We start from the raw sequence: 12,015 nt of genomic DNA on the forward strand, positions 1-12,015 counted from the left end.
TGGCATTTTGACCTCAAAAGTAGTGAATTCTCCCCCATTTCTTCTATGATGTAGATGCTTTTAATGGGGATGCTCTAAGATTTTATGTCATGAATTTGACTAGTGACCGATGTATAATTTGCCATTACTTTGATCGTTACTTAATTCTCTTAATTTGGGCTAAGAGTCATTGCGTTCTTTCATGTTTCAACTTTCAACCATGTTCTAACTTAGAAGTGAACTTTATTTGCTCCTTTCAATCTCCTATATTTATGGACAAAGTGCAATCTATTCTGGTTTTTTTATTTAAAAAAAAAAAAGTACCTAAAAAAGAGAGATTCAAGGAGTAGCAGAAAAACTTTCAAATTAATAGAAGCAAGAAACTAGCTTTAAAGTATTGTGAGTGTTGTGGGTCCCACTATTCTGAAAAACTTTCAAATTAATAGAAGGAACTGAGTTATTCTCTCTCTTTCAAGTTGACATCTTTTTATTAAAAATCGTGAACAACTCCTTAATGGGGATGCTCTAGGATTTTATATTTTTATGTCACGAATATGTCACGAATTTGACTAGTGACCGAGGTATAATTTGCCATTACTTCGATGGTTGCGTTTACTTTTAACTCGCTAATTTGCTAAGTAAATAACGCTTAATTCTCTTAATTTGGGCTGAGAATCATTGCATTCTTACATGTTTCGACCATGTTAGAAGTGAACTTTATTTGCTCCTTTCAATCTCCTATATTTATGGACAAAGTGCAGTATTCTGATTATTAAAAAAAAAAAAAAAAGTATGTAAAAAAGACAGATTCAAGAAGTAGCAGAAAAAATGTTTATTGATAACCCTCGTACATCATAGGCAATAACACTCAAAATTCAGGGAAAAATAAATAAATAAACCAGAATCTCTGTTTATTACTCTAGCATCTGAAAAATCATAATACAACACAGTATAAAAACAAACGCGGGGACTGACTTGTATAACCAATCTGAATTACATGAGAACTTCAGATATCAGAGTTCCCTGCCATGTGGCTGGTTGATGGTAACCAATCTGTCCCGACGCCTATTGTAGGGCAATGAGAAACACTCTATAGGGTACCTTGTTTTGAACTTGAAGAAAAGACGAGGCTAAGCAGCTGGAGCCTTACGACCATAATACAACACCATCACGAAATCCTTGGCGGATGAACCAATTGCAACTGGTACCCTTTCTGAGGAGGTCATTTGAAGCCAAGAATCGACCAAGTTATTCAGCTGCAATGTAGGTGCTATCGGCTGCCCCATACATCTGATTTCAACCTGTACAACAATCAAATAAAAGCATAGAACTTAAAACGGTAATCCTTGTACCTGTTTATCTGAATAAAGACAGGTGATCTTCTTGAGAATTGTTGCTATAACAAGTGTAGCCATTACCTCATCTTCACTTGTAAGATCCAATTTCCTCATCAGGTACTTTTGAATGAATGAAACTGGAATGTTCCCATCCCTGCCACCAAACAAGTTACGTTATGTTCCATTTCGAGGATTCCCCAAATTCCACCTCCACAAACTCCCCTCCCTTCCCACCCACACCACCCAGAATAAAAATAGCAACAACAAAAAATTTAAAAGGTCAGCTCCCGTCTGGCTGTCACCACCAGTTTTGCAATTTCCATATATTTCTTAATTCCTATTAAAATTACTTAATTTCAGACACAGTCCAAGGACCATCTTCTCTGTATTGTAGTATCTCTATTTCAGAGTGTGCAATCTAGAAGATGCTGCACCAGAAATATCACTCCATACTCTTACTGACTTAAAACTTGAACCTAGTTAATCAAGCCCCAAATGTACTATCTGCCTTAAAGTCATCCAATACTTAGTTTAAGCAGCCATATAAGACTTCGCAAAAGGATAGGGTAGGCATGATCACGTTGAGGGGCTAAGCTAGCTTTTTTCTTCTTTAATTACCCAAATACAAAAATAAAAAATAAAAAATGCAAACATCAGTCATCAATGCCTTAACTGAGTATGTCTTCCCTCAGGATTTAGACAAATCAGAGTGTAATCGATGAGAAACGAGGAATATTAAGTTTTTCCTAATTCTCATTATCAGACAACAAATATGTGAAATCTCACTCATATGAGGGAATACAGGTTTCTTGAACAATTCAAACTTAAAAGAATAATATTATTCAAAAAAGGAATTGTAAAGCCAGAACTCAAAAACAAACAAATAATCCAGATCAGAATAGCATAGAATGACTTATAAGAGCATGAAAATAGTTATTACAATTAAGTGCACAAACATTTACTTTATGAGATGCTTAAACTTTGAGAAGTCCAAATTATGCCTACTGCCTTTTTCATAAGACAATTATTTAAGTCAAATTTAGAACAAAAGCCACTCCGTATAGGTGAGTGGCAATTTTGTGAAAGCAATGCCAAAAATTTGCACATGCAAAGATCTCTTCTTTAGTGTTTTGGAAAATCTTTTGCCCTTTAGAATGTGTTACTAAAAAAAAAATCAGTGTTGCAAAAATTGGCACCGCCCGGCCGCGGACGATTAGGCCGGAATCGGCCTCCTCCGCGGCCGGGCGGCTAGGCGGAACTAGCCGAACAATTTTCAATTTTTTTTTTGTGTTAAAAAGTGGTAGAAACTTTGGCAAGGCATAACTTTTGACTCGGTTGTCCGTTTTGAACAAATTTTTTTTTCAAATCGCGTATTTTTTTGAGATCTATACACCGCAAACAGCCAAAGTCAGTTTGGCCCTCTAATTTCTCCAAAAAAAAAAATGCTTCTTTTGCTCTTAATTTTAATTTTTTATGTATTTGGATGGTTTCAACAATATTCAAAATGATTTTACAACCACTTACGTAAATAATTTGTAAGAAAAAACTAGAGGAACCTTATGTTTTACCAATGTTGAAAAAAATCGCTAGGCGCCTGGGGACCGCCTAGGAGGCTGACCGTCTACGCCTAGGCGCGATTTTTGCAACACTGTGTTTTACTATTAAATTTTAAAATTTTTAGTTTAAATTTTTTTTTTAAATAAAATTAAAAAATCGGCGCCTAGGCGCCCCCTCGGCACCTAGGGGGCGCCTAATGTGTTTTGCAACCTTGCTAAAAATAAAATAAATGGAACTGAAAAAGCACTTTTAAAAATTTACATTTAAACCTCAAAATCAAGTGTATACAAAGGGATGAATGAAGTATTTATTTTTCCTGTTCAAGCAAAACTTAGGGTGTGTTTGGTTCATGGGTTTACACACTAGGAATGGGAATCAAAATCATGGTTAGTGTTTGGTTGACAACTTTTTAAAACACAACTATGGAATTTGATTACCCCTTCAATTAAAAACCCACATTCCCTAATTTAAAAAGGTATCATTCCATCTTATTGGTAATATGATTTTTAAGTTTGGATTTGTGCTTTTAGATTTTTGTTTTGATTTTTTTTGTTCATATTGAATTATTGGTGCTTTGGATGTCATTATATTATGATCAATTGGCTTGATTTTTTTGTTTTTGCATTTTTAAAACCTTTGTTCCCATTATAGGGTCATACATAACCAAACATCAATATTGGTAATCATTCCAATTTCACCCTACTACCAAACATGCAAAATACTTTCACCAAAACCTATACCATTACCAAGTATTTGATTCCCATTCCCACGTGCAAACCAAACACGCCCTTAATATAGACAGTAACAATAGTATGAAATGACAGAGTTGAAAGGAACTCACTTGATTCTCAAGTAACTAGCAGAAATCTGGGGCAACGGTTCATCTCCATTCCTAAACCAATATGAAGAGTTATGCATTATAAGAGTGGGAAAAAATAGTTAATTGAATATACTTTGTTCCATCCAATTAAATAAATAATTCCAAGATATAAAGAGCTAAGCAGATTCTCACTGATCTTCAGAGGCCACTAATGAGAACCAAATCGGACCGATCCTTCTTTCACATTTAGTGCTAACAGCATCAAGCACAGCTTGTGGTGAAATACTCAAATTCCCAAAAGTTGGTTCCTTCTTTCGAACCCTTCGTAACTTTTTAGGCTTTTCTGATTCAGGAGGGTTAGGATCATCGTTACTCTTTTCATATTGAACTTTAAATTTCTGTCCCTGCTCTTTGACCTTAGATTTTCGGACATGTCCATCATTGTCAGAGGCATGTGGAGGTTCAGGTTTTGCAGCAGAACCTTGTGACGTAAACCTTGAAGACTTGCTCCGGTTTGCAGCTTCCACCAAACAATTTAAAGGTTTCCATAAATCAACTTTCCCATCCCACTGTTCAATGCCATTATCTGTTTCTTTAAGAGATGCAAGGCTTGATGGCTCAGCATTGGAAGTGTTCTGCATGAGGAATTATTCAGACATAAAGATGATGTTGGCAATGATAAGAGAAAACCATAAGAAAGCTCAATACAAAGGCACATGCAGTAGCATCTAGTTTGCATTCCTCTACCTGTCTTACATTCTGGGTAAATTTGTTCAGGGTCTCAGGTGAGTTAGAGCTTTCAGGTTGATCTTCAATATCAGCTTCCTCTTTCTTCATAGGTTTCTCAATAGAAAAACTGGAACCACGTAATGATTTTCTAGCGACAGATTTTGATCTTCTTCCAGTCATTCCAGATTGTGTTGACACTCTGGGGGTATTTACCACTAATGAAGAAAGTGATCGCTCCTTTCTCTTCACTGGTAACATAACTGAAGGCACAACTTCAGGTGCCATCACTTTTCGCCTCTTATATGGGAAAATCTTTGCCCTTACATCTTGCACATTATGATCTGCCCTGGAACCAATACATTCAGCTATACACTTCAGCACAATGTGATATTCCATCAATGTGAGTTTGTTGCCAATAAAAAAGAGTATGCAAGCCATAATTCATGCTAGCAAATCCATTCCAAAGAACACAAAGTCAGATAAATGGTAGTGTTATGCATAACCATAGCTTGGGATGTTCAGGTTTCAGTTTCTTTAGTCTACAAAGTATCAATGTTGATCAAGTACATAATATATATATATATATATATATATATATATATATATATATATATATATGTATGTATGTATATAAAGCTCCTAAAAATATGTGCATGCCCTTGCACAATGGAATAGTTACTTTTGCCATCACAGGTTGGGGTGGAAAACCTGTGGGTCTTTGTGACTAAAATCAGAGATCAGTTTTCATACACACATTATAATATCAACACATGAAACCTCAGACCATCAGTATGACTACAGTCTACATATCCATCATTTTCGTGAGCAAGTAGCACAATGCCTAGATAGATGTTTTATGTTTAGCACTGGGAGGGGTTAAAGTCTTGACAAGAAAGGCCATATATGATTGTTGTATATATTTATGTAAATAATGAGCAAGTGTAACAATCACTGCTCTTTCCATCCAGGCTTAGATTGTACATATAAGCAATTTCTTATTAAAGAAGAATTTGTAAATTATTTATTCACAGTAACCAAATAGGAGGGCATGAGCTGACACTATCTAAGGATTCCCAAGTATTAGAAAATGGAGGAATTTCTTCTAAGACTTCTCTTTCATTGGGGTGAAAGCAAGCAAGTACATGAAGCCCCCAGATGAAGTGAGCAAGTGAGAACTATATCAGCATTTTCTTTGAAACAATTTGCAAAGATTAGGTAACTTTTGTTAAATTAATTTTAATATGGCTCTGTCAATGAGAAATTGAAAAATCTCAGAACTTCCATCGAGTACATGAACAAGAATTTTTATGTCAAACTGAAAACTGGAAAAGGGAGAGGTGGGCAGGAGTTATAGAGCATATCTGACCTCAGTTTCTCAAGTGGGACACAGCCTAAATCAATGTTACATATTGGGCAACACTCCATCTCCTCGTCTGAGAGCTTCTTATAAATGCATCTCCTGCAAACTGGGTGAAGTTCCAAACAACAGATGATTTGAACCCAAGTATTTAATGTTAACAAAGATAAAAATTACAAATTTACTTCAACAAAATGACAAGCTAAAGCAATTAACTTGAACTAGTATTTTAAATCATATGGAAAACCAACACTGAAGTGAGAGTGAGAGTAAATGTGATTTCCACTGGGGTAGAAATGTAGAACTAATTAACGTATTCAAACAAAAAGCCTTATGAGTTTGGCACTTTGGCATGTATCGTCATCAAAACAAGTTGCAGAGTAAAAACATGCGTGTTAATAAGCTTTAATTGTAAATTTCACAGCTAAGCATCTTTCAAATATAATTATTTAAGAGTATAGCATTAATTAGATTGATGAAACAGGAAACTCTAGGCATATAGCTAGCGAAGTCAAACTATAAGTTTGTGACCTGATGCTAGAGTTCCACATCTAAAAGCATATACGCAAACAAAGAGTAGCAAAGACCAGCTACCAGATACCGAGTATCTAGATTTCTAGAAAGCAAATCCAAGCATAAACCGGGCAAGACAATGCAAAATAGAGCAAACTCGGATCGTAATCAGTCAATTCGAAATTCGAGCACACCATAACAAATCACGGAATCAATGAAATTCGAAGTACAAACGAACAGAGAGATAGGAAGAGACTTACATGTATGAAGGCATTCCGAAATGGTAGTAGCATCTCTGAAGAGCTTATTGCAAAGAGGACATGTCATGCATGCCGCAATCGTTTCTCTCCTCACTTTCACAACTTGATTCGACATCTCTCTCTGTCTGACTGACTACCTGTTCTCCGTTCTCGTTCGTCGTCTTCCAAAAACAAAGCCCCGATTCAGAACCTCCGAAACCTCAACGTGATTAGGCGGTGCATGTTAGCAACGACACATGAAACGTGAAATTTACGTCCATTCCCCGTCTCGAATCTGCATTAAAACCAAAACACAGAACTCGCGATTGTGAATTAATGCAATGGAACGCCCGGGAGGGAGAGATTCGAGTTTGAACAGACGAGAAACCTGGGAATCGGCGAGCTAAAGCGGCTCCGGCGGATTTGATTTGGGAAAAACGGAAGCTGAGCCGGCGACGGATTTGGGTCCGGCGGTGGGTGGCCGATGATCTGTGAGTATGCGTTGGATTAGGACTTGGGAGACGAAATCCACAGCGGCTTCACTCACAATGCCATGAACCCAAATAGAATTATTCGCCTTTTATATGTATTTTCGCATCTTTAGACTTTAGTAGGAGTATTTATTTTTCTTTTCCTTTTTCTTTTTTTAGTAACTAGAAGAAAATTTGAAAACCCCAAAATAAAACAGAGCCGATAACAAAATTTTAGGTGAAATTACTCTTATATACTCTCAAGTCTCAATAGTATATAATTCATGAAAATATTCTATTATTCAATAGAGAATTTTGTCAAAATACAATTAAAATAGTTAAGTTTCATGATGTATAATTTGTTCGTGATTGTACTATTAGTGTACTTATAATTTACTCGTGACAGTTCAAACTATGCTTGACAAATAATTGGTCCGTCTTTAATGTGCATTCACCACTATCCAACAAATGCCAACTGGTAAACTAAGAGCATCTCCAACTGTTGTAGTTTTTGAAAAGTTTTTGTAAGTGTGATTTAAGATAGAAAAGATGGGAGGGGAGAGAAAAAGGAAGGAAAACAAAAAGTGAAGCGTCAAAAACGCACACTGCACGCGCCCGGCTGAGCGCTGGGTCACCCTTCACACGACCAAAAGTCCAAGACTGTCAAAAAGATTTGTTGCAGTAGGTCCTCGCAGTAGGTCCCACAAGTCTGCCAAAAACCAAGGCATTACGTAAATACCCAAAATGGTCCCTCGACTATAGCTAAATTCACAAATTGGTCCTTAACTTTCAATTTCAACTAATTAAGTCCTTAACTTTACAATTTTGACACGATTTGGTCCTCCATATATTTGACCATTTGTTGATCGTGATCGACGATCTCCAGAAGAACCTTCAGCTCTCGTCGGAGCACGTGGAGGCCTCCAGGATGACGTTGCACCGGTTCGGAAACACGTCATCTTCTTCGCTCTGGTACGAACTCAACTACATTGAATCTAAAGGGAGGATGAAGAAAGGCGACCGGATTTGGTAGATTGCTTTCGGCAGTGGATTCGAATGTAACAGTGCGGTCTGGAAATGCAATCGGAACCTTAAAAAATCGATGATGGACCATGAAATGACATATATATCCTCAAAAATCACAGTCAACAAACGGTCAAATAGACAGAGGACCTAATTGTGTTAAAATTACAAAGTTAATAACTTAATTGGTTGAAATTGAAAGTTGAGGACCAATTTGTGAATTTAGCTATAGTCGAGGGACTATTTTGGGTATTTACTCAAATAAAAATTAACAACTTCAAACTAAACTAGTTAAACCTTACAGACTAACAATTTAGTGATCAAAATATTACAAGTTATAGAATACAAATTACATGTTACAACTTAAAACTTTATACAAAAGCTAAAATATAAATTTAGAAACATACAAAATTACATTTTTCAAAATTATATTGTCCATTGTTCAACTCCAACACTTTTACAAATTACAAGATTACAACTTCAAGTCTTCAAAATCAATAGTCACTCCAGTTAGCAACTCAGGGGGGGTATGGGGTTTAGGCGAGTGAGAGATATGAATCTAGCCATGTTAGGGAAACAAGGGTGGACATTTTTAAGTGACCCAGAAGCTCTAGTGACACAAGTGTTTAAGGCTCGTTACTTCTCAAAGTGTTCTTTTCTTGATGCGGGAAAGGATCAAATCCATCCTTCGTATGGTCCAGTACACGTTGGAGGATAGGAGACGGTAGTACGGTGAAAGTAAGGGGTGATCCTTGGCTCCCAGATTCCCAAAACCCTTTTGTCATGACAACTGAAATGGCTTATTTGTATGCCCCTCCTGTTCGCTCTCTTTTATGTGTTGATGAAAAGCGTTGGGATACTGATTTGATAAGGGACATTTTTGACCAACGTGATGCTCAATTAATCTTGAATTTGCCACTGTCTTATGATTATACACCAGATGTGATGTATTGGGAAGGGGAGAGCAATGGGATTTACTCTGTAAGAAGTGCCTATAGGCTAGCATTTGGTAATCTGGAACAAGACTGTCAGTGGCCATGGACTGCTGTTTGGAACTTTGACATACCACAAAAAATTAAATGCTTTTTTTTGGACCATGTGTAAGCTAAAGTTACCAACTAAAGATGCATTGCTTGTTAAACAGGTAGCTTGCAACCCATTATGCCCTCTGTGTGGAGATATGGCCGAGACAGCAATTCATCTTTTCGCAGAATGTAGCTTTGCCCATCTGTGCTGGCAAGAACTGGAAACTGGATGGCCTATGGAATCGGCTAGCTCGATTCCGCTATGGATTGAGAAGATTTAGAAAGCCTTACTGACTAGTATGGTTGAAAAGGTGGTGATTATTTGCTGGTCTATATGGGAGAATCGCAACTCAATGGTTTGGAAAACACAAGGCATGGATCCTAGAGCTATGGTGCGTATTGCTCTAGCTTTTGTGTGTGACTGGAAATTTGCCCAGCAGCGCTCTTCTACTGCTCTGGTGAATCCTCCCCCCCATTCAAACGCCATATACTACTTGGTCCCCTCCCTTGTCAGATTACTATAAATTGAAATTGATGTTGCAATGGACTTTGGACAAAGACGGATGGGATTTGGTTGGATTTTACGTGATTCGGAGGGCATTGTAAAGGGGGAAGCGATGTCTATGATGAAAGGCATATATTCGGTCAAGGAGGCTGAAGCCATTGGGGCTCGTGAAGCTTTGAGTTGGATCAAGAAGAAAGGGTGGCCTCAGGTTATTTTAGAGACTGACGCCGAAGTAATGACAAAAGCAGTGCATGAAAGACATAATCATACCCCTTTTGGAGCTATTATGAACGACATTCGCACACAGCTGCTGCATCTTCCATACGTTCGATTTGTTTTTGCAAAGAGAGATGCGAACCTTCCGGCCCATTTTCTAGCAAAGTTTGCATTATGTAATTCTGTAGAGGGGGTGCTTGAATTCTTAGACTCTATTCCTCTTTGTATTCCCCCCATGTCTCTGCTGACTATTCTGGTTTAAGAAATTAAAATCTCGTTCTTTGGTTTTAAAAAAAAAACATTCATCATCTTCTTGCTCAAAGTTAAAATACAAAGTTAAATAAATGTATTATAAGAACTTGGAAGTTAGAACCACACTATCACAGTTGGAAGTTTAAACACGACTTAGATTGCTATGTGTTCATATCAAGGTAGGATTAAGGGAAAATTGCTACTTGAGTTTTGCAATATGACCCAAAACTCATGACCAACATACCAAGCCAAAGCCCTTTGTTTCAAACAAATGGGTTGGAAGCATCATCATAGTCATTGGCAACCAAGGTTGCAGTAGGCGCTAGGCGCTAGTCGGGCGGCCGGGCAGCGCCTAGCGCCTAGGCGGTCTAGGCGGCGCCTAGGCGGATTCTAGGCGGGGCTAGGCGGGCACCAAAAAAATTAAAAAAAATAGTGACAGACTTGTAGTTCGACAATTATAATGAGGTTGTTTTCAACGTTCACTCAAATAACACATCTAAATAAATGAAATAATGATAATTTATAAGTCATAATGTCATAATAATATTAAAATCAATAATTAATGAAAGACGACATCGGTCAAAATCAGTCAAAATCAGACAAAATCGGTCAAAATTGGTCAAAAACGGTCAAAATCGGACGAAATCGGTCGACTCGGCCGAGTTGGCCGAGTTGACCGACTCGGCCGAGTTTGACCGCCTAGGCCGCCTAGCGGCCGCCCAGGCCGCCTAGCGGCCGCCCAGGCCGCCTAGGCGGCCAACCGAGTTTTGGCCGCCTATAGGCCAAAACTCCAAGGTAAGTGGCCGCCTAGCGCCTAGGCGGGCGCCTAGGCGGCTAGGCGGCCGAGTTTTACATCACTGTTGGCAACTGATGTAATATATACGAACTGTATCAACTACGAAGTACGATCTAGGGTCGGTTCCGGGTTCGGACCCTTTGCCTAGTATGCTTGTTGGTTTAAGTGCTAGAGCTCGGAATACTTGACAATGGGTCAGAGGTTCCCGAGCTGATAGCTAGCGTATAGAAGTAGCTAAAAGTCCCCTCTGACGGCAATTAATGTGGTATTTATATAGGGGAGAAGAGGGAACACGTCCCGACCCAGTGGTATATGCGGCACGTGGAGTTCATGCACGGGTTCAGGCTGGGGCCCAGGCCACGTGCTCTAATACTCCTAATCGCACTACACTCTGCCGCAGAAGCTAAGCTGGTTGGTCGGGGCACAAGTATCATACCGATGCCTACCCACGCAGCCTTCGGCAAAGCTCGGTAGGCAACATGCTCGGGAAAGTGTGAGTTTTAGGTCGGTGGGAGTCGGATCGAGCTTCGCCTGCATAGAGAGTCCGTTACCAACCATCATATAAGCACAATGATCGAGGAATAATCCCCATCAACAACAATTGCAGTTAGTAAAACTAGTAATGAGTAAAAACAAAATGAGAGTAAGTGAGATTGATATACCATATCAGATGACCATAAGATTCATGCACTCATGATTGAATGAATCAAGACAAAAGCCTTAAAAGCTCACTGAACTAATACTGATATAGTTATACTTAATGGAAACGAATCAAAGGCAATAACAATTCAATTGTTGCCAAGTTATTATCCAGTTTTCACTTTCCAGGTTGCCTTAGTGCCTCACAAACCACAATTCAGTAATGCACATTTCACACAAAATCACATATTCAAAAAACTGGAATGAAATTTAAAATAATCAAATAAATAAATATTACATGAATGGTAGGAAGGGAAGAACCAGCACTTCCTGTGGTCAACTCTGCAAATAAAAAGAAGTTAATTAAAAATAGAAACTAAGTAAACACTAACAAAGTAATAATAGAAAGTGAGAAATTGAACTATGAATAGAAATTACCTTTTTTAAGCTTTTCAACATCATCAATATTTTCCTCAATTTGTATTGGTTGATTTGGTAACCTTAATAAGTCTTGTGCACATACTAGGACTTCCACAATTTTATGAGTTAAGGAACTCT

The 12,015-nt window shown here is 38.0% G+C and overlaps 1 protein-coding gene across 4 annotated transcripts; it reads right to left on the reverse strand.

Annotated features, from left to right (window-relative positions):
• Positions 1-796: 796 nt before the first annotated feature.
• LOC109173727 (E3 ubiquitin protein ligase DRIP2-like) lies at positions 797-7,105 on the reverse strand. Of its 4 annotated transcripts, none has more exons than XM_019323020.1 (9): positions 6,920-7,104; positions 6,553-6,826; positions 5,789-5,888; positions 4,441-4,768; positions 3,886-4,328; positions 3,715-3,765; positions 1,398-1,470; positions 1,083-1,280; positions 797-991 (listed from the first exon to the last, which is right to left on the reverse strand). In XM_019323020.1, exons 2-8 carry the CDS (start codon positions 6,665-6,667, stop codon positions 1,110-1,112), a joined length of 1,281 nt encoding a protein of 426 aa, XP_019178565.1. In that variant the 5' UTR covers positions 6,668-6,826; positions 6,920-7,104; the 3' UTR covers positions 797-991; positions 1,083-1,109. The 4 variants fall into 4 exon arrangements, with proteins under 4 accessions (XP_019178565.1, XP_019178564.1, XP_019178566.1 ...); XM_019323019.1 differs by having other exon boundaries at positions 797-986; positions 1,078-1,280; XM_019323021.1 differs by having other exon boundaries at positions 797-1,280; positions 4,450-4,768; positions 6,920-7,105.
• Positions 7,106-12,015: the final 4,910 nt, after the last annotated feature.

This window comes from Ipomoea nil, unplaced genomic scaffold (assembly GCF_001879475.1).
Source record: "Ipomoea nil cultivar Tokyo-kokei standard unplaced genomic scaffold, Asagao_1.1 scaffold0482, whole genome shotgun sequence".
NCBI lineage: Eukaryota > Viridiplantae > Streptophyta > Magnoliopsida > Solanales > Convolvulaceae > Ipomoea > Ipomoea nil.